Consider the following 21451-nt stretch of genomic DNA (forward strand, 5'->3'; position numbering starts at 1 on the left):
TTTTTTTTTACTGAACAGGCGCCAGTACCTGGTTTTAGGACCATGGTATCCCTGTGCTTGATTGACGCCTGTCCTCAAGAAGAGGAAGATGCGAGACACCAGACTCAACAATGCAAACAATCTGAAGGCAATTATCAGTGCAACTTGGGCTTCCATAACACCTCAGCAGTGCCAGAGACTGATCGCCTCCAAGCCAAGCTGCATTGCTGCACAAATTCATGTAAAAGGAGCCCTGACCAAGTAGGCCTATGCTGTACATGTTCATACTTTTCAGTAGTCCAACATTTCTGTGTTTCGATTGGTCTTAGGTAATATTCAAATTTTCTGAGATACTGAATTTGGGGTTTTCATTAGCTGTCAGTTATAATCATCAAAATTAAAAGAAAGAAACACTTGAAATATATCAGTCTGTGTGAAATGAATCTACATAATATATGAGTTTTACTTTTTGAATAGAATTACTGAAATAAAACAACTTTTTGATGATATTCTAATTTATTGAGATGCACCTGTACAATTAGCAGGAGCTACCACATGGACATGAGCACAAGCCTACACATGTCTGCAGCATGTTACAATAGGAACTTAGCTTAGCTGAACATAGCATATCAATGCAATGCACATTAATATTAGCACTACTGTTGCATATTTGACAAGTGAGTACAGCATAATTCGGTACACCTTTCACGTAGGTATATACAGTGATAATAAAGGCACTACTTCACATTCACATTCAGAAGGAAATGTACCCTAACATCTCTAAGTGGCCAGGTCAACAATTAACCCATGATCATTTCAATCGCGGTAAAAAAGCCCCCGCGAATCGCGTGCCTCACGCTTACAAAGTTTCTGAATTATTTCAAAACACTACACAAACATAACACAGTTACTCACTTGTTACTGAACGCACACAAGGTTGGAAATACACACCAAACACGCTTGGACTCTAACAAACAATTAAACACAGTCACTTAACGGCAGCTCTCTCCAGAAAATGTCCACAGTACGCGGCAGTTCTGCGTGCTGGTTTGGAGGCAAGCAATATGACTAAACTAAAGTCGCCCTTTGTTACATCTATATTCATATCTAAAATGCACATTTATATTTACCTTATCGTCTTTTAATTGGTTGATTACATTATTTGGTATATTCCGGCCTTTTAGGAAAGTGGACAAGTCATCTTCCTCTGCCATATTGCCCGAGGCAGTCGCACGCAGATTCAGCTCCCGTGTCTATGGAAGTTTCAGGTGCGCACCTGAAAGTTTCGCGTGCTCACCTGAAAAGTTTCAGGTGCGCACCAGAAAAGTTTTGTGTCCTCACCTGAAAATTTTTTTTTTTTCATGTCCCTTTAGGGGCTCCGTAGGCAGCCTCTTTGTCCAGAAGAGGTCACTAAAATGCCTATGAGAACAGTACTTGCAGCTGTAAACAAGAGACACGTGACCTGGTGAGCCTGTAATATCGCTTCTCGCATTTTTTTCTAATCCATGACGGCCTTTGACGGATCCACCTTACCATACCCCGTGATCTACACAACAACATAACAAAGTGGGGAAAAGATGGCGAGCGTGGACGAGGCCAGACGCCCCTCTGTTTCCTCGTCTTCGATCGGTCTAGAGGCCTTGTTCCCAGCCGGGGGATCTGAACAACCTTGCGGAGATGGGAACCCGGAGCTAGTGCGACTTCGTGAACGGCTCCAGGACTGGCTGTCGCAGTACGAGCACTTGGTGCTGGGCGTGCAGAGGCTACTCGTATGGGAGAGGCCCCTGTACAGCATCATTGCCGCTCTCACGCTTAATACCTTGTTCTGGTAAGAACTGAACGGCAGATAAAGATAACAGATTTATTAATAGCCGTATTATTATTTAAAGGAAGAAACTGGGCCCAGCATGTGCCCATTAATCTGTGACAGTGGGCGAGAGATAATCCCTATAATATACCGAGAAGCTAATTATTGTTAGCTTGCCAACTAGCTAGCTACCTCCCAGTGTGAGCTCATCTGTTTCGTGAGCTACCGATAGCAGACTTTCAAGCGAGGGTTTTGACAAGCCAGTTCGAAGTTCTATCTCAACGCTAGTTTTTAGATGACAAAAAAGACTGCGTCTGTTTATTTGCTAGGCCTATTGCCAGAACTCTGGTCAAAACAGCCTTGCCAACATGTTGTCTGGCTTCGGTGTTTAAGTTCCGTGGCATTGATAATGAGAGGAAATGTCAGTGTGACAACTGTCAATCATAGACCATATGACTGCTTGTTTTGCTCCTTTTCAGTATTTAATATGTGACCAAACTTGTGCAAGTCGTTATCTGGGTTATTGAAAGCCTCGCGCCTGTCTGCCTTGCCAGACAATTTAGAATATTGGAACGTAATTGAAGTTCACATGATTGGGAATTGATTTTGGTTGTTTGTATCCGTATATCTTTGTAGGTTCTTATCGTCAACCTATTTGCGACCTCTATTTCTTTTGAGTGTCTCTCTCCTTGGTCTCATATTGCTGGAAAGATGGAAAGAAAAGCTTCCAAAAATAACCGGTATGTTTCCCCCTCCTCTCCTAATGTACACTGAAACTTACAATACACGTGATATGCCTCTTGATAGTAGTGTATTGTGAATGCAGTCTATGATCTAGTATATATGTGTAATAATACTGCATTTGCGCTAATCACACGTCACGTAGCCCTTGTAATGTCTTGAAATATTTAGCACTGCTCTTATGGCATGTCGTTTGATGTAATGTTATTTAATGTCAAAGTACAGTATTTATACACATCTACATCTATAAATGTTTGTTTGCCTATGCTTTGAATAATTCCCCTGTGCTTCTGTGTCCTTTTTTCCCCATATAGTCTGGAATCCTGAGGCTGCCACTGTTGATAGGTAATTATCTAAAGTAAACAGTCGGTGGCCATGCCAGTAGACTGGGTAATAAACCCTGGCACATACAATTCAGGACAACACTGCAGTGCAAAACGTTTTTGTGATCAATTGAAAATTATGTTGTTGCTGTGCTTGATTGAGTCCTGATGATTTTACATGTGTTATGAGATTATATGTGTTGAGGAGGTAATATGACTGGAGAAGTGGTTGTGTTGTGGTAACTAGGGAGACCATGACTGTGCAGCCTCGTCTCCTGAGTGTGGCTGAACTTAGCCATCACCTGGCAGACAGCTACCTGACATGGAGCCTATACATACAGGAGATGCTCCAGTTCAAACGGCAAAACCACGGCAAGGTAGAGTTCATGTACAAATACCACATGCCTGAATACACTTGTTTGACCCACAATAAACACTTTCAAACAAGTACTTGCAAATATATGCTCAAGTGGACACCTGTGCAAGCATGCAGATATTCACACACATTTATGCAGATGGTGGTTTATGAAAGCTAATGCTTACAGGCACTTTTATGACCAGCCTTGTGTACTGACTGACTATGTTGTCCGGCATGTTTAACTGAAAAGGTATAGTTTTAGTAACAGCAATAGTGTATAGTCATAGGTTTGTGAATTCACATAAAAGACCTACCCGGTGTTTGGTATATTGCAAATATTTTTTTTGCCGTTTTTGCCACTTAGTTCTGTGCCATGATGTGCGGCGGGTGTTTTGTGTTGGCTGCTGTTGGTCACTATGTGCCAGGAATTATGATTTCCTACATTATCGGTAAGTTTATCCTCCTTTTCCGATCAATCGTTTCAGACACAAAAAAGAAAGCACACAATTAAAACACTGAACAGAACAAGCATACCTTCACTCTTTTCTTGATAACTTAGTCTTAAAACATGATATAAGTCCTTATGTTGGAGTCACACATATGTTTGAACTTTGTAGTTGTGCCTCGGTTTCCTGATTCATTTCTTAGTTTGAACTGGAACTAGCCAGTCTTATCAGCTGACAGTGACCTTGCTTTGTCATTCTGGTTACAGCTGAAACGCACCTGACTTGAGTTTTACCCCACTGATCTGGGGCATTCCTCTATTGATTATGTTTATCAGTTGCATTGCGGCTTGGTTTACATGGAAACCTGTTTCCACGGTAACCGTGTAATGATAAGACTGCGAGGCGGACACACTTGTACAGCTGTGTGGGTCACTGTACCCTTGTTGACTCACTTCAAAGGGTACTCCTCTGACCATGATTGACCGTTAATGAATAACTGTGCCTCTTGCTGAATGAATTCAAATTGGTAATAGTAATGGCCATTACGCGTGCTCAGTATGCAAGAAGAACATACACCAATAAATGATAACTTTAGTGTACATTAAATTGCTTTTATTCAAAGTGCTGAATTCAAAGATATTTGTTAAAAGTTGGTTGTGTGTTTGTGTCTGTGTGTGTGTGTATCTGTGTGTGATGGTTGTGCCCAGTGTTGAGCGTGTTGCTTTGGCCACTGGTTGTGTATCACGAGCTGATCCAGAAGATGTACACTGGCCTGGAGCCCATCCTGATGAAGCTGGACTACAGCATGAAGGGGAACACCCAGCACCGCAAACACGACAAGCGGAGTGAGTCTCTTAAGCACAGCTGACACTTTCATTTCCTCCCATCCCGTTTTATTTTGTGCTCCGTAGCACCTCATACAGTCATACATCATAAACAGTCACAGGTCATCTGGCACATAAACAATGTATCTATATCCTGAAGTGCTAGATTTAATTATTTTATCAGCTCTGGGTCACTTAAGATATAATTCACAGGCTACGCACATTATGTTGTTCGGCAGGAGCCCTTGCGTAATACAATATTTTTGAATACAGTTTTGGCACTGGTGGCAGCACAGATACTGGCTCGTTTTTTATTGCTGTCTTGGTTAATATTTTGTATTAGCATTCAGTTTTGCTCTGGTTAGTGAGATTGCCATTTGTTAGTGAGATTGCCATTGGATGCCTCGTGTGGCATAGGCCCTCTGCCTCACCACAGCAGATCTTGACTGCCTCTCCTGATCTTGACTGTTGCTTAAATATTGTTGCTACGGAAACCAGCTCTCCACGCATTTCATGGCGTTAAGTTGACACGGCTGAGGCCAGTGAATTGGATTGAAATGGATTTAAATTGTTAAAGTTGTGCTACAGGTGTGTGTGTGTGTGTGTGTGTGTGTGTGTGTGTGTGTGTGTGTGTGTGTGTGTGTGTGTGTGTGTGACAGTGGTAAATGCTGATGGATGGATGGATGGATGTGTGCATTTTTAATGGCCATCCATGGATGGGTGTTCCTGTGCAGCTTGCATATGTTTGTGTTTATGTGTGAAACAGAGCCACGAATGTCTATGTAGTGTTCATGTACTGAAGTTCATATTTGTGTGTGTGTGTGTGTGTGTGTGTCTTTTCGCAGAGGTGAAGAAGGAGTCTGAGGAGGGCGATGAGCCGAGAGCGGAGACAGAGAGTGATAGCGAGGAGGAGCTCTCCTGCTTCGCTCCGACGGTGAGCGCTGCCTTTTCCCACACTGGGCCAGGGAGATGACATGAGATGTGATGAGATTAGCCAGGGGTCCGCATGACTGGAATGGTTGAAAGAGTCAGAGACTGAGTTAAATGCCCTCTTCGACTCCGCCTGCGTTATTGCCAAAGTATATGCACTTTTGCTCAAGCTGACTGGTTGGTATATAACAGAGTCTGCTAAACAGATTGGAGTGTTGTGGCCTTAAACTAACCTGTCTGCAGGAACTTGAGCTCAATGAAGTTGTATTCTTCTCTGATTGGATGCTGTCTCCTTTGATGTAGGTGGATGTAAAGACCACAGCGTTGGCCATGGCCATCACAGACTCGGAGCTCTCTGACGAGGAGGCGAGCATCCTGGAGAGCGGAGGGTTCTCCGTGTCCAGAGCCACCACCCCACAACTGCTGGATGTCTCTGAAGGTCTGAGATGCCTGCGAAACCATATCATGTCAGTAGTATAGATTCTAACTGTATAGTAGCTTTACAGCAGCTCCAACTAAGTACTGATGAATAAACATTCTCATCTGTTCATTGTGGGCACATGGGTTTGATGTGGTGACAACACATTGAGGTGACAGGAAACCACTGCAGTGTAGCTCATTGTGCTGTGCAGATTGAAATCCTTCAGACAAAAGCGTCATATTAGAAACATATTTAACTACTTTAAATAAAACATGCAGGTGTATTATACATGCGTATTAACTGCTTCATTGTGATATTGTGCCTTGGATCTAATTTGGACTAACAGTTGATAATCTCATTGAAATCATATAGAGTACTTAATGCTTTTGATGAGCATAGTAAGATTTAAGTGCGATGTGAAACATTTTTAATTCCCCCCCCCACAGACCTGGATCAGCAGAGCATGATCAGTGAACCGGAGGAAACATTCTCCAGAGATCTTCCCGAGTTCCCCTCCGTGGACGACTTCCCTTCCATGGAGCACGGTTTGTTCCACTTCCCCCTAGGTGCCTCAGCACCAGCACAGGGTTCCACAGGGGAACATCCAGAATCGAACTCCCAAAGCACAGCCAGCCTGCTCCTCCAGCACTTAGCGTCCCCTCTCCATTTCGTCAACACTCACTTCAACGGGCATAGCAGGCTCGCCAGTGCTAGTCAGGCAGCTGCAGTTGGAACGGGGAAAGAAGAAAAAGAAGAAGAAGAGACCCCAGGCGAGGTGACCCCAGAGGCGCTGGGCCCCAGCCGCTCCCTCGAGGAACTGAGCGAGGAGATCGTGAGCACAGCCATCTCAACCGTGGTCCAGAACACGCTGTCGGCCCTACTGCGCACCACTGAGGCCATGGAGGCGCCGTGCATGGAGGAATTCATGCCTACCGAAACGCCCCCGTGCCCCATGGAATCAACCTTGGAAGCCCCTGCCAGCACCACCACCACCACCACCTCTGCCCTCCACCACGCAGCCGGTCTCGGTGTGGACGAGGAGGAGGAGGAGGATGAGGATGTGACCAGGGAAGCCAGCATGGAAGAACTGCCGGACGTCACGCTCATGCCGGCCGAGGAAGAGGACTTTGAGCTTCTGGACCAAAGCGAACTGGAGATGATGGACGAAGGGTTGGGTTTGGGCCTTGACGGACAGGGGGTGGATACAACAGGCTCCACGACACCAGACACACCGGCCAGTGGCGATCAGCAACGTAACACGTCCTAGCTTCCCATCCCATCTTCCCTCTTTCACCCTTGCCTGTACTGAAATGCTCCTTTTATTTATAGTTTCATGTAGATATACCATATACCAACTTATACACTTACAGAGGGCGTATACACAGGCGCAGTCAGTTAGTCCTTTTTTTCTGTGTGTGTGTGTGTGTGTGCGTGCGTGCGTGCAAGTGTGTGTTTCTTTTGAAAGGGGGAAATCACTGTGACTGATCTGGGCCTGTTATCATGAAGACGTAAATAAATGTGGCCCATTTTACGTTTCGCGTCCTCCCAAGCTACCGCAGAGTCATTCAAGAAAATCAAAACAAGTTTTAGCTCTTTGGAGGTAGCATCGTGTTCATTTTTGTGTAGGGATGGAACCAGTAATTGGTGGTTGTCAAATGCAGCGTTCCAAAGCCTAATCAGAATTGACACCCATCATCTTTGCAGCCTTGTGTGACAGATTTTTAAAAACCCTGTGGCCTGATTCTCTCAGGTTGGAAGTTTGTGGCATTGAACCAGTCTTTTCTTGATATACCCTGACGGTTGTCCTTGGGCTTTTTTTTTTCTGGATATGATCCTAAACCGAATAAAGCGTTAATGAAGTCTAAACCAGGGAACAAAACAAGCAAGCTGAAGTGATCATGTGTAAGTGGTGAGGAGTGATCGTTACCCAAGGAGATAGGATTGGATCCCTGATGTTAATATGTTAACATTTTTGCTGTTATCTTTTTTTTTTAATAGAGTTGAAATAATATAAATATACCCAGAGAAATATATGAATATAAATATATACATATTTTATCCCTATGTTCAGTAAATTGGAATGGTTTTATTTAAAAGGTGTGGTCAGTGTACTTTACAAAAAGGAAGACGCCCCTCCCAAGCTTTGGCTGTTATTATTCAAAGTAGACATGCAGTTTGTACATACTCTTGTTTATTTTGCATGGAGGATAGTGGTGTGAAGTGACCGATCTGACAATCCCTCTAATGCCATCAACTGCCAAATGAAAGCAGATTGGGGGGACACACACACACACACAGAGACATACAGTTTATGTATTGTGTGCATCTCCTACAGCACTCTTAAACGAAGCAAGATAACTGTGTAGTGTTGCAGTATAATCTATTTTACTAACAAAAATACGGCCACAGTATGTTCAGTGTGTACCATTGACCCCTAACATCATAATTGTGTTCTCTGACACAAGCTTCTTGCTAATGGCAACAGTTGGAAAGAACATTTGATACAATCAGGAGGTCTCAGTCATAATCACATCAAATAAGAGGCAAATTTGCCAACCTTTGGCCCACCTCTGCAGAGGTGGAATATTACAATATGGACTGAAGCATAATAATCACTTCTACTGGTGTTTGGTTTTAACTATTCATCATGAACTAACAAAGTGCTTCGTAATTTTATGTCCTGTATCCTGCATCCTCCCGTGCAGGTCCATGGTGCATGAACTTGTAAAAAGCATTTACGCACACCACTGTGGTTTGTGTTCAGCTGTTTTGAGGAAGGCCTTTTGAGTCAAGCATAGTATGGTTAGGCCTAATAGTAGATATTTTCACTGAATATACCTGTTCATTCCTAAATCATTTGATCTGAAAGGCATTTTCTACAACCCACGTGTTGGAAATCAGCTTCGGTTTGCCTTCAACAAATGATGTATCATTTTAATATATATCTTGCAAGCTATGAATTATTTTAACAGTGGTTGAATGACGACCTCTCAAATGGTCCTATATTGGAGTCACTGACTGCGAATAACACCGGACTTTTATAATGTTCATACATTCAACATGCCATCCTTCACTGAAAAGGTGTCACATGTTCCTGAGGTGAGCTTTGAGACTGCAAGTTGGACATTCTACATGGGTGATGCTTTGGTTTATATTCGTATTCAAGAGAATGTTGTAACTACTTAATGTAAATGAGTATGTAAAGTCAACTGAGACAACTACAGTATGTTTTTCAAAAGAAGTTTTCAACCGTCATGTTCTGTACTATAGAAATGTATGTATTTGCTCATGCTTTTACTGCTTCTTGACCTATAAAGGCACTTAAACTTCCGATGAATGGAAAATCTCTTCTTTGAATTTGAACTCTGAGACAAGAAACGATTAATTACATTTATTTTTAATATAAAGTCACCACCTCACATACACAAAAAAGAAAACAGTCAGAGGAATGACGATATCTTTTTCGGTCTTCAACCCATTTCCTCCTCACCCTCTTCGAACTCGCCCTCTTCTTCTGCGGTGGCATCCTGGTACTGCTGGTATTCAGATACCAAGTCGTTCATGTTGCTCTCCGCCTCGGTGAACTCCATCTCATCCATGCCCTCTCCAGTGTACCAGTGCAAGAAGGCCTTGCGGCGGAACATGGCAGTGAACTGCTCCGAGATGCGCTTGAACAGCTCCTGAATGGCGGTGCTGTTACCGATGAAGGTGCCCGACATCTTGAGGCCCCGAGGCGGAATATCACAGACAGCCGTCTTCACGTTATTTGGGATCCACTCCACAAAGTAGCTGCTGTTCTTGTTCTGAACGTTCAGCATCTGCTCATCCACCTCCTTCATTGACATGCGGCCACGGAAGATGGCAGCAACTGTTAGGTAGCGTCCGTGGCGAGGGTCGCAAGCAGCCATCATGTTCTTGGCATCAAACATCTGCTGGGTGAGTTCAGGCACAGTGAGGGCACGGTACTGCTGGCTACCCCTGCTGGTGAGGGGGGCAAAACCGGGCATGAAGAAGTGCAGACGGGGGAAGGGTACCATGTTTACTGCCAGCTTGCGGAGGTCGGCATTCAGCTGGCCTGGGAAACGAAGGCAGGTGGTGACTCCACTCATAGTGGCAGACACCAAATGGTTGAGGTCACCATACGTAGGAGTGGTTAGCTTCAGTGTGCGGAAACAAATGTCATAGAGGGCTTCATTGTCAATACAGTAGGTCTCATCTGTGTTCTCAACCAACTGATGGACCGACAAGGTTGCATTGTAAGGCTCCACTACTGTATCTGACACTTTAGGAGAAGGGACTACACTAAAGGTGTTCATGATGCGGTCTGGGTACTCTTCACGAATCTTGCTAATCAACAAAGTTCCCATGCCAGATCCTGTGCCTCCACCCAAAGAATGAGTAAGCTGGAATCCCTGTAGACAGTCACAGCTCTCTGCTTCCTTCCTGACAACATCTAACACAGAATCCACTAGCTCCGCTCCCTCCGTGTAATGACCTTTTGCCCAGTTATTTCCAGCACCGCTCTGACCTGGAAAAATAAAGTGGCATAATAGACATTCATTGAAAACACTGAAGGATAAGAATTACAATATTGATTTTACACATACAGCCGCGGAAAAAATTAAGAGACCACTTCAAAATTATCAGTTTCTCTGGTTTTACTATTTATTGGTAGCCTGGCCATTACCAGCCTGTGACTCCATTTCATTCCGTCTTTCAGTCTGGGCCAACCCAATGCATTTTGGTTTCCGAGATCGGCGGGTGCTTATCTTGAGGTTTAAAATCATTGGAGTTCCCTTAACCAATCAGCAACGTTTAGTAAGCATTCGGTAGATTAAACTCTTCCCAAAGCCAGTTGGGAGAAGAGCTACGACGTCCTTTCCAATCATAAAACTTACAAGAAAATACTCTTGTTCTCCTTTTAATTTTCTGATGTTCTCGAGAGTTGAGACAACTTTTCCGATAGCTTTTCGTGTCTTTTCCTCCAAGGCGAGTTTTGCGTCACAGCTCTGAACTGTTCGCTGATTGGTCCTGCAAAATTTTGAGTTCTGGAGACGAATGTCAATGGGGTTGGGCCAGACTGAGTATGAGCTTGAAATCAATTCAGGCGGAAATACGTAGGCTGGTGTCACCAGGCTAATTTATTGGTATGTGTTAAAGTAAAATGTACATTTTTGTTTTATTCTATAACCTACTGGCAACATTCCTACCAAATTTCAAATAAAAATATTGTCATTTAGATCATTTATTTGCAGAAAAATGACAATTGGTCAAAATAGCAAAAAAGATGCAGTGTCTTCAGATCTCGAATAATGCAAAGAAAACAAGCTCATATTCATTTTTAAACTACACAATACTAATGCTTTAACTTAGGAAGAGTTCAGAAATCAATATTTGGTGGAATAACCTTGATTTAAAATCACAACTTTCATGTGTCTTGGCATGCTCTCCACCAGTCTTTCACATTGCCGTTGGGTGACTTTATGCTACTCCTGGCGCAAGAATTCAAGCAGCTCGGCTTCTTTTCATGGCTTGTGACCATCCATCTTCCTCTTGATCACATTTCAGAGGTTTTGTATGGGATTCAGGTCTCGAAATTGGGCTGGCCATGACAGGGTCCTGATCTGGTGGTACTCCATCCATACCTTTACTGGCCTGGCTGGGTGGCATGGAGCATTGCCCTGCTGGAAAAAACACTTCTCAGAGTTGGGGAACATTGTCAGAGCAAAAGGAAGCAAGTTTTTCTTCCGGGACAACGTTGTATTTTGCCTGGCTGAGGTTTGTAAAAGACCATAAGGATTGAACCAAAGCGGACTGGAGGGTCGTCTTGTTCGTCTTCTCTGATGAGTCCAATTTCACAGTAGGTGCAAGACTCTGTGGCTTGTAGGCCTCTCCAGGTCTCCGTCTAACCATCAGACGACCATGTGTTGGGCAAAGCTGAAAATTGGACTCATCAGAGAAGACGAACTAGAAGACCCTTCAGTCCGCTTTGGTTCAATCCTTATGGTCTTTTACAAACCTCAGCCAGGCAAAGTACAACGTTGTCCCGGAAGAAAAACTTGCTTCCTTTTGCTCTGACAATGTTCCCCAACTCTGAGAAGTGTTTTTTCCAGCAGGGCAATGCTCCATGCCACCCAGCCAGGCCAGTATAGGTGTGGATGGAGTACCACCAGATCAGGACCCTGTCATGGCCAGCCCAATTTCGAGACCTGAATCCCATACAAAACCTCTGAAATGTGATCAAGAGGAAGATGGATGGTCACAAGCCATGAAAAGAAGCCGAGCTGCTTGAATTCTTGCGCCAGGAGTAGCATAAAGTCACCCAACGGCAATGTGAAAGACTGGTGGAGAGCATGCCAAGACACATGAAAGTTGTGATTTTAAATCAAGGTTATTCCACCAAATATTGATTTCTGAACTCTTCCTAAGTTAAAGCAATAGTATTGTGTAGTTTAAAAATGAATATGAGCTTGTTTTCTTTGCATTATTCGAGATCTGAAGACACTGCATCTTTTTTGCTATTTTGACCAATTGTCATTTTTCTGCAAATAAATGATCTAAATGACAATATTTTTATTTGAAATTTGGTAGGAATGTTGCCAGTAGGTTATAGAATAATACAAAAATGTACATTTTACTTTAACACATACCAATAAATAGTAAAACCAGAGAAACTGATAATTTTGAAGTGGTCTCTTAATTTTTTCCGCGGCTGTATTGTTGACAGGTGTGAGCAGTGATCTGACATACCAAACACAAAGTTGTCGGGTCTGAAGATTTGACCAAATGGCCCTGACCGGACAGAATCCATTGTTCCGGGTTCCAAATCCACAAGAATTGCCCTAGGGACATACTTTCCACCTAGGAAAACAAAATGCAATGGCTACATTATATTCAGTCATCCATGTTTATAGATTATATAATATGTCATTCTGATCACAAATTTGAATGCTTCCATAACTTCTGTTCTGTCTTACCTGTTGCCTCATTGTAGTAGACATTTATTCTTTCCAATTGTAGGTCACTGTCTCCATGGTAGGTACCAGTAGGGTCAATACCATGTTCATCACTTATCACCTCCCAAAACTGAAATGAAACAATGAGTTGGCACTCAGTACTCAGAGGGACACATGGCCCAGAATGCTACATTAGTTATAATACTCACTTAATTTGGCTGCTGGCATTGTACGTAGGCCTACCAGAAGATAGGCAGAGCAAGATACTTCATGGCAGTGAATGTCTATAGTGCAAAAGGGGGACGGTTCTGGTTTGCATAAAGGGCGTGTCGCGAGAATTCTATGCCTGAGCCCATAGTTGGTAAAGGTCAAATGATTTGGAATATAAAAATTAAACTCACCCAAAGCTTCTCTACGGATCAATAGATTATCGGACAAATATTAAACATGTACACATTTTTTGCCAATTCGTTATGCTAGCAAGATCACGTTTGCTCTATTAGTTATGGAGGTCACAATTGTAGCAACATAGTGCTTGGCTATCTTAAGAGTTTCACTAAATTAATGTTGCAATCATTTTTAAGTGTAATTTCACCCCCAGCTCTGAGCCTAACTCCATTCACGGCATAATTTGGTTAAATAGTTCAAAGTGGGCAAGGGGCGGAGTGGGGCTAAGTAGGTAGGGCGTAAACTGCTGTAAATAATGAGTGTAGATAAAAAAATTAAATAAAATGAGACTCTAAATCTCATCGACTCTACATCAGCATCCGCCTTGCAAGGTTCAGGATGATTATAAACAGTAGATGGTGTGTTGAGCCATTTTCAACCCATAAAATGCAAATATCTATATTTAGTTTCATCACAGTACAGCCACATTATTTAGTTTACAGCTCGAAAAATAAATGTAAGTGTGCAGTAGCTCTGTCATATTTCATACACAGCAAGTCTTTCTGAGCTTCGGATGCTAGCTTCTTGTTCTGATAGACTGGTTATTTGTCTAGCAAGCGGGTATGTAGCAACCAGCCAGCAGACTTTAGAAAGCTAGGTGGACACCTGAAAAAACTTTAATTCCGTTTAATATTTATCCCTGCACTTCTTTGCATTATGTGTTGTGTTGTGCTTACAATTCACAGCTCCTCCTGTATATAGCCATTCCTCCTTGTAAATACTTTCTTAGACCGTTGCACTGTTGTGTCGAAATGTATATTTTGTGTAAGTACACTGAGAGCCTTGTTTGTGGAATTTCACTTGGCAAATAAACGTGATTCTGATTCTTCAAAGTAGAAATTCCATAAATGTCGAAATTTGTCTCAATAGGTCAGACGGGATTTGGTGATCATGACAACGAGGGCTAAGAGGTTATCACATTTGATTAAATTGGAATATTATTGGGAATATTGGAACATTATTGGAACCGTGGATTCCTCTGATCTGCATAAAAGGGATAAACGGGGATTTGTAGTCGCCCATCTGGCTTCCAGGAAATTGATTGGCATGAATGATCTTGCTCCGCCTTAAATCTCTGATTATATTGCCTCGTGTGTAAAGGTCACCAAGTGCAAGTTAGCTGGCTAACCACCCTAGCTAACTGTAAGATAAACGCGATCTCATGTAATGCAACAGAAAATGGCACTCATCCATCATACCGTCACTTTCCCTTGTTCACAAAGTTAACTTTAACCTCAATGGCCAGAAAAGCAAATATAAAGAGCACTAACGTTCAGTGGCTAATGTTCACATTTTGAAAAATGACTACAGCAATCTATCGTAGCCCGACCTATTACCCCGCACGACCTATTATCCCGCAAGCGCTGGTACACGTTACTTAATATTGATTTCGGTGTCATCCAGGATCGCAGATTTCGGAAAACTTAAGTCCCTGCCCAAAAAGGGTATTTCAATTAGCTTTGTAGCAAAAATGCCACATATACAGCGTATTGAAGTGAATAAGAAAGTGTTGTAATACTGCGTGTACAAACCAGCCTGATACAAATAGTAGAATTTTGATTTCGCGACGTTCGGTGTAAATTCTTTTTCTTGTTGAGCTTGATTCCCAACGGCATTTTACATCAATGCGGGATAATAGGTCGTCGCCAACTTTGTTGCCATTTCGCGACTGTACAAAACAAATCGGAAAATACGTTAAGAAATGTTCCTGCTGAGAGTCAAACAAGACTTCGTGCATGTTCTACACACCTGTCACTTCTGAAATATGTAAGGTTGATTCATTAAACCATATTTATATTGATAAAAACATATTTGTTAAGCGGAGTTTTTGGTGGCCCGCGGGATAATAGGTAGCGTTACTATATCATAGCTAGCTAGCATGCTAACAAGGACACTAACATTAGATTAAGATAATGTTAACCACACCATCAATTTAAGTCACATTCATGATAGCTGATGCAATTATACAGAAATCATATACAGACCTTCGCGCCAATTTGATTTCCACATTGCCCAGCTTGCAAATGAACAATCTCCCTCATTGTGGATAGTGTAAAATTGGTGTTATAAGGGGAGCGCTTAATTCAACTGCCAAACGTCCGTTGAAAAGTTTGAAAAGAACATCGAACGCTGTGTGCATCGGGCGCGTTGATTTCAGTGACCAGGTCAGTTACGTCACAAAAGCAATAGGCTACTTACTACACAAATGGAATGGACCGAACATTTTTGAAGACTGCCTATTTTTATATAACAGAAAATAGCCTAACATATTGCGAAACTCATACATCTACAGTCATGATCATCAGAGTCATCATCACACTATGCTTTGCCTGGTAATTCTAACCGATTCGAATAATTCTATTAGCAGTAGCACCGCTGCAATCAGGGCCAGTCCTTCCTACAGGCGACATAGGCGGTTGCATTTTTTTTTCTGGGCAGAGTTTCTAAATCTCCAACCAATATTTAGACATTACAAAAAGAAATATAACACCAGGGGAAAATAAGCCAAGAATCGAAAAAGAAAGATGCACGGACCTCCTTGGTGTTGTCAGAACGTGCATTGGGGGGTATGGTTTGAGTGTGTGTCGACGAAAGAAACTATGCAGAGGCAAAAGCCACAATTCAAAAAGAAAAGAAAGAAGAAGAGAAATTGCAAGGGATTAAATCCTTAAATCCTGTTCTTAGCCAAGAATGAATCCTAGATAAGAAAACTTTAGTGGAGTTATATATATATATATATATATTTTCTTCTCAGCTGCTCATGTAGACAAACTGATTTGGCGAGACACTGGCTATTATAAAATATGTTGTTCCCTTCCAACTGTAATGGTAGGCCCTTACATTACTGTGAACCACTCAAATGCTGCACCACAACACACTCCTTTATGTAGCCCACTCAGTTACACACTGAGTAGCCAATGTCACGATCAGTGGGGTTTTGATGTATCAATGTGTGTATAAATATTAAGTGATGTAATTGTTAAGTGTGTAATGTATTTGTGGTTTGGGTTCATGTCGGCATAATGGACAATTGCCTTGTGCTGGATGATTCCCAGAGATGAAGGGAATACTGATTGGGTGATGGACTGATTGGACTAATTGGACTGTGATTCATGGGGAGTTGTGATTGGGGACATTGGGAGGAAAAACCCTTTTTATAGAGAACGTAAAGTTCGCTGGAGAGAGAGAACCCCGGGTCGGCCTGATGACGTGATCTCGGAGAAACAGCTGATGGAAGGCAGACGGCACACCACTAGCGGCTGGAGGATTGAGAGAACGCAACAAACCAACTCAGTGAAGGAAAGTATCCACTGTTTAGCTCAACTTACTGTGTGTGTGCGGGCCAGCGAGTGTCCGTTTCATTCTGAGTAGCCTATGCTTTCTCTCCGAGGGGTGCCGTCTATGAAGAGCTGGGCCGCAGGACCGAGGAGAGAGAGGACGGCTGATATGCGCGATTACACGTCTGCTAAAGGAAAGTAATTGTACTGTGCTATTGCTATTGGCATGGATGGGCCATCGCTAGGGTTTTGCTTGTCACTAAAGCTGTCTATTTCTCTCCTGAGGGCGATCACGGTGCAGGGATATGTCTAGAGTCACGGCTGCAAACACGGAAGCTCGAGCTGCAAAGACTGAGTGTGAATCAACGCCATTGGCCACAGCCAGACCGGACCAGTGACGGGTTTACGTGGTGCATTGTGGGACTTGTTGTTTCTTGGTCGGCGAGGAGGGAGCCGCCGACCAACGTATTCTTTTCTGAAACCCAGCAGCGCGCGGCAGTGGAGGGGGCGTGGACTCTGTCGGGGTGAGCCTCCTCTCCTTATGAACGTCAGGCCCATGGACATGGCGATGCACGATTGCCTACTGGAGTCAGTGAGGAACTGAAGTGATTGTGTGAAGTATCCTGGTGTGCGGTGAATCATTCTGCATTTGTAGTGGTTTTATTATCTGTGTGCATTATTGTATTGCTGTGTGGGGTAATTGAAATGGGGATTTAATCAGGACAGTTCTGTGCTGCTCCAATCTTGGCTCTTAGTGGCTTATGTGGGAACTGTGTGGGGGGTTAGCCTGAACCTTAATTGAGAGTGTCTTTGCCTGACATTGTGACCATAGAAAGCTGCTACCTTCCTGTATGTGCTTGCTGGTGTTTCCTTGTTAATAAACCTGTTAAAATACATTCAGTTTGGTGTTTGTCTCAGAGAGGTTCAGACCTGCATTACTGTGGCACGACAAATTGGCGTAAGTCGGCAGGACCTCTCTTAAGACACAGCACCATGGGTGATGATGAGCAGGCCGATGGAGCAGCAGCACCTATAATACATAACGTGATGATGGTACCATGGTTTTTAGGGGGTCCTTGGGTGCCCAAGTACGGGGAAAAGAATGGGCCCCAGTTAGCAGAATGGCGTAGCCAAATGGAGATTTACTTGAGAGCCCAGACATTATCACCAGCACAGGAAGTTGATTTTGTTCTGAGTGCCCTTCAGGGCGATGCTAAAAGGGAGGTGTTATTGTTGGCTGCCACTGAAAGAAATACAGCTGCCAGTATCTTTGATGCCTTAGTTGGGATATATGGGGGTAATGTGACAGTCAGCCAGTTGAGGGCGCTGTTCTTTAAATGCCAACAACAAATAGGGGAAGGGGTGGGGCCTTTCATACTGCGTCTCCGCGAGTCTCATTCCAGGTGGCGTAAGAGGGAGCCGGCGGTGGAGTCTGACGACGAGATGCTTCGAAGCCAGTTGGTGCTTGGACTACAGCCTGGCTCGGTACAAATGGAACTGCAGAGACGAGCACGCAGGGAACCCACATTAACCTTTGAAGAGGTATGTAAAGAAGCGAAGGCCATGGAGAAGGAAACTGAACAGGCTCACCCACCGGTGGATGTAGAGACCCGCCGCACATATAGCAGTCAACCTAAAACCCAGCCCAGCGACACCCCAAGGTCCTCAAAGGACCCATTGCAAGACTGGAGTAGCCTCAAGGAGGCGTTACGCACGGAACTGGTGGACGAGTTACGTGCGCAAGTGAATGATGTGAAGGCCTCTCTCTTAGCTGAACTGCGCAGCCAACGAACAGCCCCTGCACTGACACCGCGCCAACCTGACTCCGCTAACTCTAGCTACCCACAAGGGACCCGCCCCCGCCGGCAAGAAAGAACACCTCAATGGGATGACCAAGGACGGCCCATATGCCTTCGGTGTGGCCAAGCTGGCCACATGCAGCGGAATTGTGCCCCTCGGGGTCCAGCCGATCATCGCAGACTTGCGTCCTCTGCAGATGGCAGCAGCACTGCAGAGGTTCCAATGAAGACTGCACTGGTAGGGCAGTGCCCAGAGGTCGAGGTCTTGGTGCAAGGTAAGCGTTTTCCATGCATCCTTGACACCGGGTCCCAAGTGACCTTATTCAGTAGGGGTCTACTCAAACAGTATCTGGGGGATATTGAAATGAAGGATGCTAAAGATGTACCATGGTTAACCCTTAAAGCAGCTAATGGGCTAGCCCTCCCTTATGTGGGCTATGCATTGTTAGACTTCGAGGTGGGTGGCATTTCAGTTCCGGGGAAGGGGGTGATAGTGGTAGAAGATCATTATTTACCGCCCACGTACGGGGTGCTGGGCATGAACGTCATTCAGTACTGCTGGGAGGGCCTTCAACGTCAAGGGGGGCATCAATTAACTTTGTTTAAGTCAACTCTCCCTAGGGCAGCAACGGTAGCATGGGACCGGGCATTCGCAGCTTGTCGCCGGGTACAGGCAGAAGAACGCCGAGGTCCAAGCCTAGGTGTAGCCCGCCTCCGCACCGCAGAACCAGTTCGACTGGCCCCGCAGACGGAGACCGCAGTGTGGGCCCATGTCCCGGAGGTGCCGAGAAGCAACCAGGATTGTGTGCTCATCGAAGACTGCTACCATGGGGCACAGGAATGGTGCGTAGCCCGTGCTGTGGCGAACATTCAGGATGGGCGTGTCCTCCTGCGAGTGTGCAACCCCCACCTATACCCGGTCGAACTGCCTCCTCGACGTCCTCTGGCACGGGTCCTGAGGTTGGCTCCGGGTGACATCCAGGTGCCCAACCAGCGGGTGCTCCGGAGGGAGGGTGAGACGGTGGTGGAAGTAGATGTTCGTCCTGTGAGCAGTGCCCTCCCCGACCACTTAGCCTCGCTGGTCCATCAGGTGGAAGGTTTAACTCCTCTGCAGCTGCAACGCCTTGAGGGTCTACTGGGACAATGGCAAAGCGTATTTGCCCAGAGTGAGGAGGACCATGGCTGTACTGACGCAGTGTACCACACCATCCCGACGGGAGATGCTGCCCCCATACGTCAGCGCTACCGGCCCGTGCCACCAAACCTCTATGCTGAGTTGAGGACTCTACTACAGGGGATGCTAGAAGGGGGTGTCATTCGGGAAAGCTCCTCCCCCTGGGCATCGCCAGTAGTACTCGTTAGGAAGAAGGACCAGTCCTGGCGGTTTTGCGTCGATTATCGCAAGTTGAACGAAGTTACACACAAGGATGCTTTTCCTCTTCCCCGAGTAGAGGAGACGTTGACAAGCCTGAAGCAAGCCGAGTGGTATTCCACCCTAGACCTGGCCAGTGGCTACTGGCAGGTCGAAGTTCACCCAGCAGACAAAGAGAAGACTGCATTTGCCACGCCTGTGGGCCTGTATGAATTTGAGAGAATGCCGTTTGGGCTATGCAATGCCCCTGCTACGTTTCAGCGGTTAATGCAGCGGTGTTTAGGAGGTCAGGTTCATGACTTTTTGCTCATCTATTTAGATGATGTCATTATATACTCACCTGATTTTGATTCCCATTTAGACCACCTGGGACAAGTTTTCATGAAGCTGCAAGACCATGGGCTGAAGCTGCAGCCTTCCAAATGTCGTCTCCTCCAGAAGTCAGTGCAGTATTTGGGCCATGTGGTTGGTGGGGGTGGTGTGGCGACGGATCCCAGCAAGACCCAAGCTGTGCAGCAATGGCCGGTTCCAACAACTGTGCGTGAGGTCCGTTCATTTCTGGGGTTCGTTGGATATTATCGCCGGTTTATCCCTGCCTTTGCTCGGAAGGCTGCTCCACTGCACTCCTTGCTGCGGGGTACCGGGGGACATAAGACTCGTTCTATCCAGTGGGCTGCTGATTGCGAGCAGGCCTTTAACCAGCTGAAGCAGGCACTCGTGGAAGCTCCTGTGTTGGCGTACGCAGACTTCACTCTGCCCTTCCGACTTTATACTGACGCTAGTCTACGCGGGTTGGGGGCAGTACTAGCGCAGGTCCAAGGGGGAAGGGAGCGTGTTATAGCATACGCGAGTCGTAGCTTGCACGATACTGAGAAGCACGACCAGAATTACAGCGCATTTAAATTGGAACTCCTCGCTCTTAAGTGGGCAGTGACCGACAAATTTAAAGACTACCTGTGGGGGGCAACATTCCAAGTGTTTACCGACCATCGACCTCTGCTCCACTTGCGTACTGCGAAGTTGGGGGCCGTGGAGCAGAGGTGGGTGGCCCAACTGGATAACTTTGATTTTTCTATGCGTCATAAACCAGGGTCAGAACACCTGAATGCAGACGCACTATCCAGGCTCCCGGAGGCCATGCTTGCAGGACATGTCGCAGCCTCGTCACATGGGGACCCGCAGGAGGAGGCATGGGCGGAGCGGCAGTCCAGGGATCCGGAGCTGGTGCGTATACGTCAGTGGCAGCAACAGGGGCACGAACCATCTGCAGAGGAGCGCCAGGCCCTCCAGAATACTGGTCGACAGCTGTTGGGAGAGTGGGCAAACCTAACAGTGAAGGAAGGGGTTTTGCTTTGTAAAAGACCAGCTTCTGGTTCGCCAGGAGGGGTGACTGTGGTGGTGGTTCCTGTGGCGGACAGAAGGCAGGTTTGGACTCGCTACCACGAGGCCCTGGGACATGCTAAGGGGTACAGACTACTGCTGGCACTGCGGGAGAGGGTGTTTTGGAATGGCATGAACAGGGACAACCGCAAGTGGGCAAAGGAATGTACCCAGTGCTGCCTCAATACCAGCATGGCGGGGCCAAGGGCACCTCTTTGCTCGATTGAAAGCAGCTACCCATGGGAAACGCTAGCCCTGGACTACCTGTCACTGAACCGAGCCGGTGACCGGTACCCATACATATTGGTCATTGTAGATCTTTTCTCTAGATATGCCTTCGCAGTGCCTACAAGGGACCAGACAGCATCGACTACAGCTAGAGTCTTGTGG

The 21451-nt window shown here is 45.3% G+C and overlaps 2 protein-coding genes across 2 annotated transcripts; one reads left to right on the forward strand and one right to left on the reverse strand.

Annotated features, from left to right (window-relative positions):
* The first annotated feature begins 1494 nt into the window (after positions 1-1494).
* Positions 1495-9150, forward strand: retreg2 (reticulophagy regulator family member 2). Its single transcript, XM_080834969.1, has 9 exons — positions 1495-1807; positions 2423-2526; positions 2842-2872; positions 3098-3227; positions 3573-3657; positions 4362-4499; positions 5324-5412; positions 5712-5847; positions 6276-9150. The coding sequence occupies exons 1-9, from the start codon at positions 1557-1559 to the stop codon at positions 7094-7096; spliced, it is 1785 nt and encodes a 594-aa protein (XP_080691095.1). The 5' UTR covers positions 1495-1556; the 3' UTR covers positions 7097-9150.
* Positions 9151-9299: 149 nt separating this feature from the next.
* On the reverse strand, positions 9300-15274 carry LOC308362439 (tubulin beta-4 chain; the record flags this gene model as incomplete). Its single annotated transcript, XM_080835073.1, has 4 exons — positions 9300-10357; positions 12580-12690; positions 12807-12915; positions 15218-15274. The coding sequence occupies 4 exons, from the start codon at positions 15272-15274 to the stop codon at positions 9300-9302; spliced, it is 1335 nt and encodes a 444-aa protein (XP_080691199.1).
* Positions 15275-21451: the final 6177 nt, after the last annotated feature.

This window comes from Sprattus sprattus (genome assembly GCF_963457725.1).
Source record: "Sprattus sprattus genome assembly, chromosome: 3".
NCBI lineage: Eukaryota > Metazoa > Chordata > Actinopteri > Clupeiformes > Clupeidae > Sprattus > Sprattus sprattus.

Coding starts and splice junctions, on each gene's coding strand:
- retreg2 (XM_080834969.1), top strand. CDS start 1,557: ATGGCGAGCGTGGACGAGGCCAGACGCCCCTCTGTTTCCTCGTCTTCG. Junction 2,527..2,841: donor AAAGCTTCCAAAAATAACCG/GTATGTTTCCCC, acceptor TTCCCCATATAG/TCTGGAATCCTGAGGCTGCC. Junction 5,413..5,711: donor TCTCCTGCTTCGCTCCGACG/GTGAGCGCTGCC, acceptor CCTTTGATGTAG/GTGGATGTAAAGACCACAGC.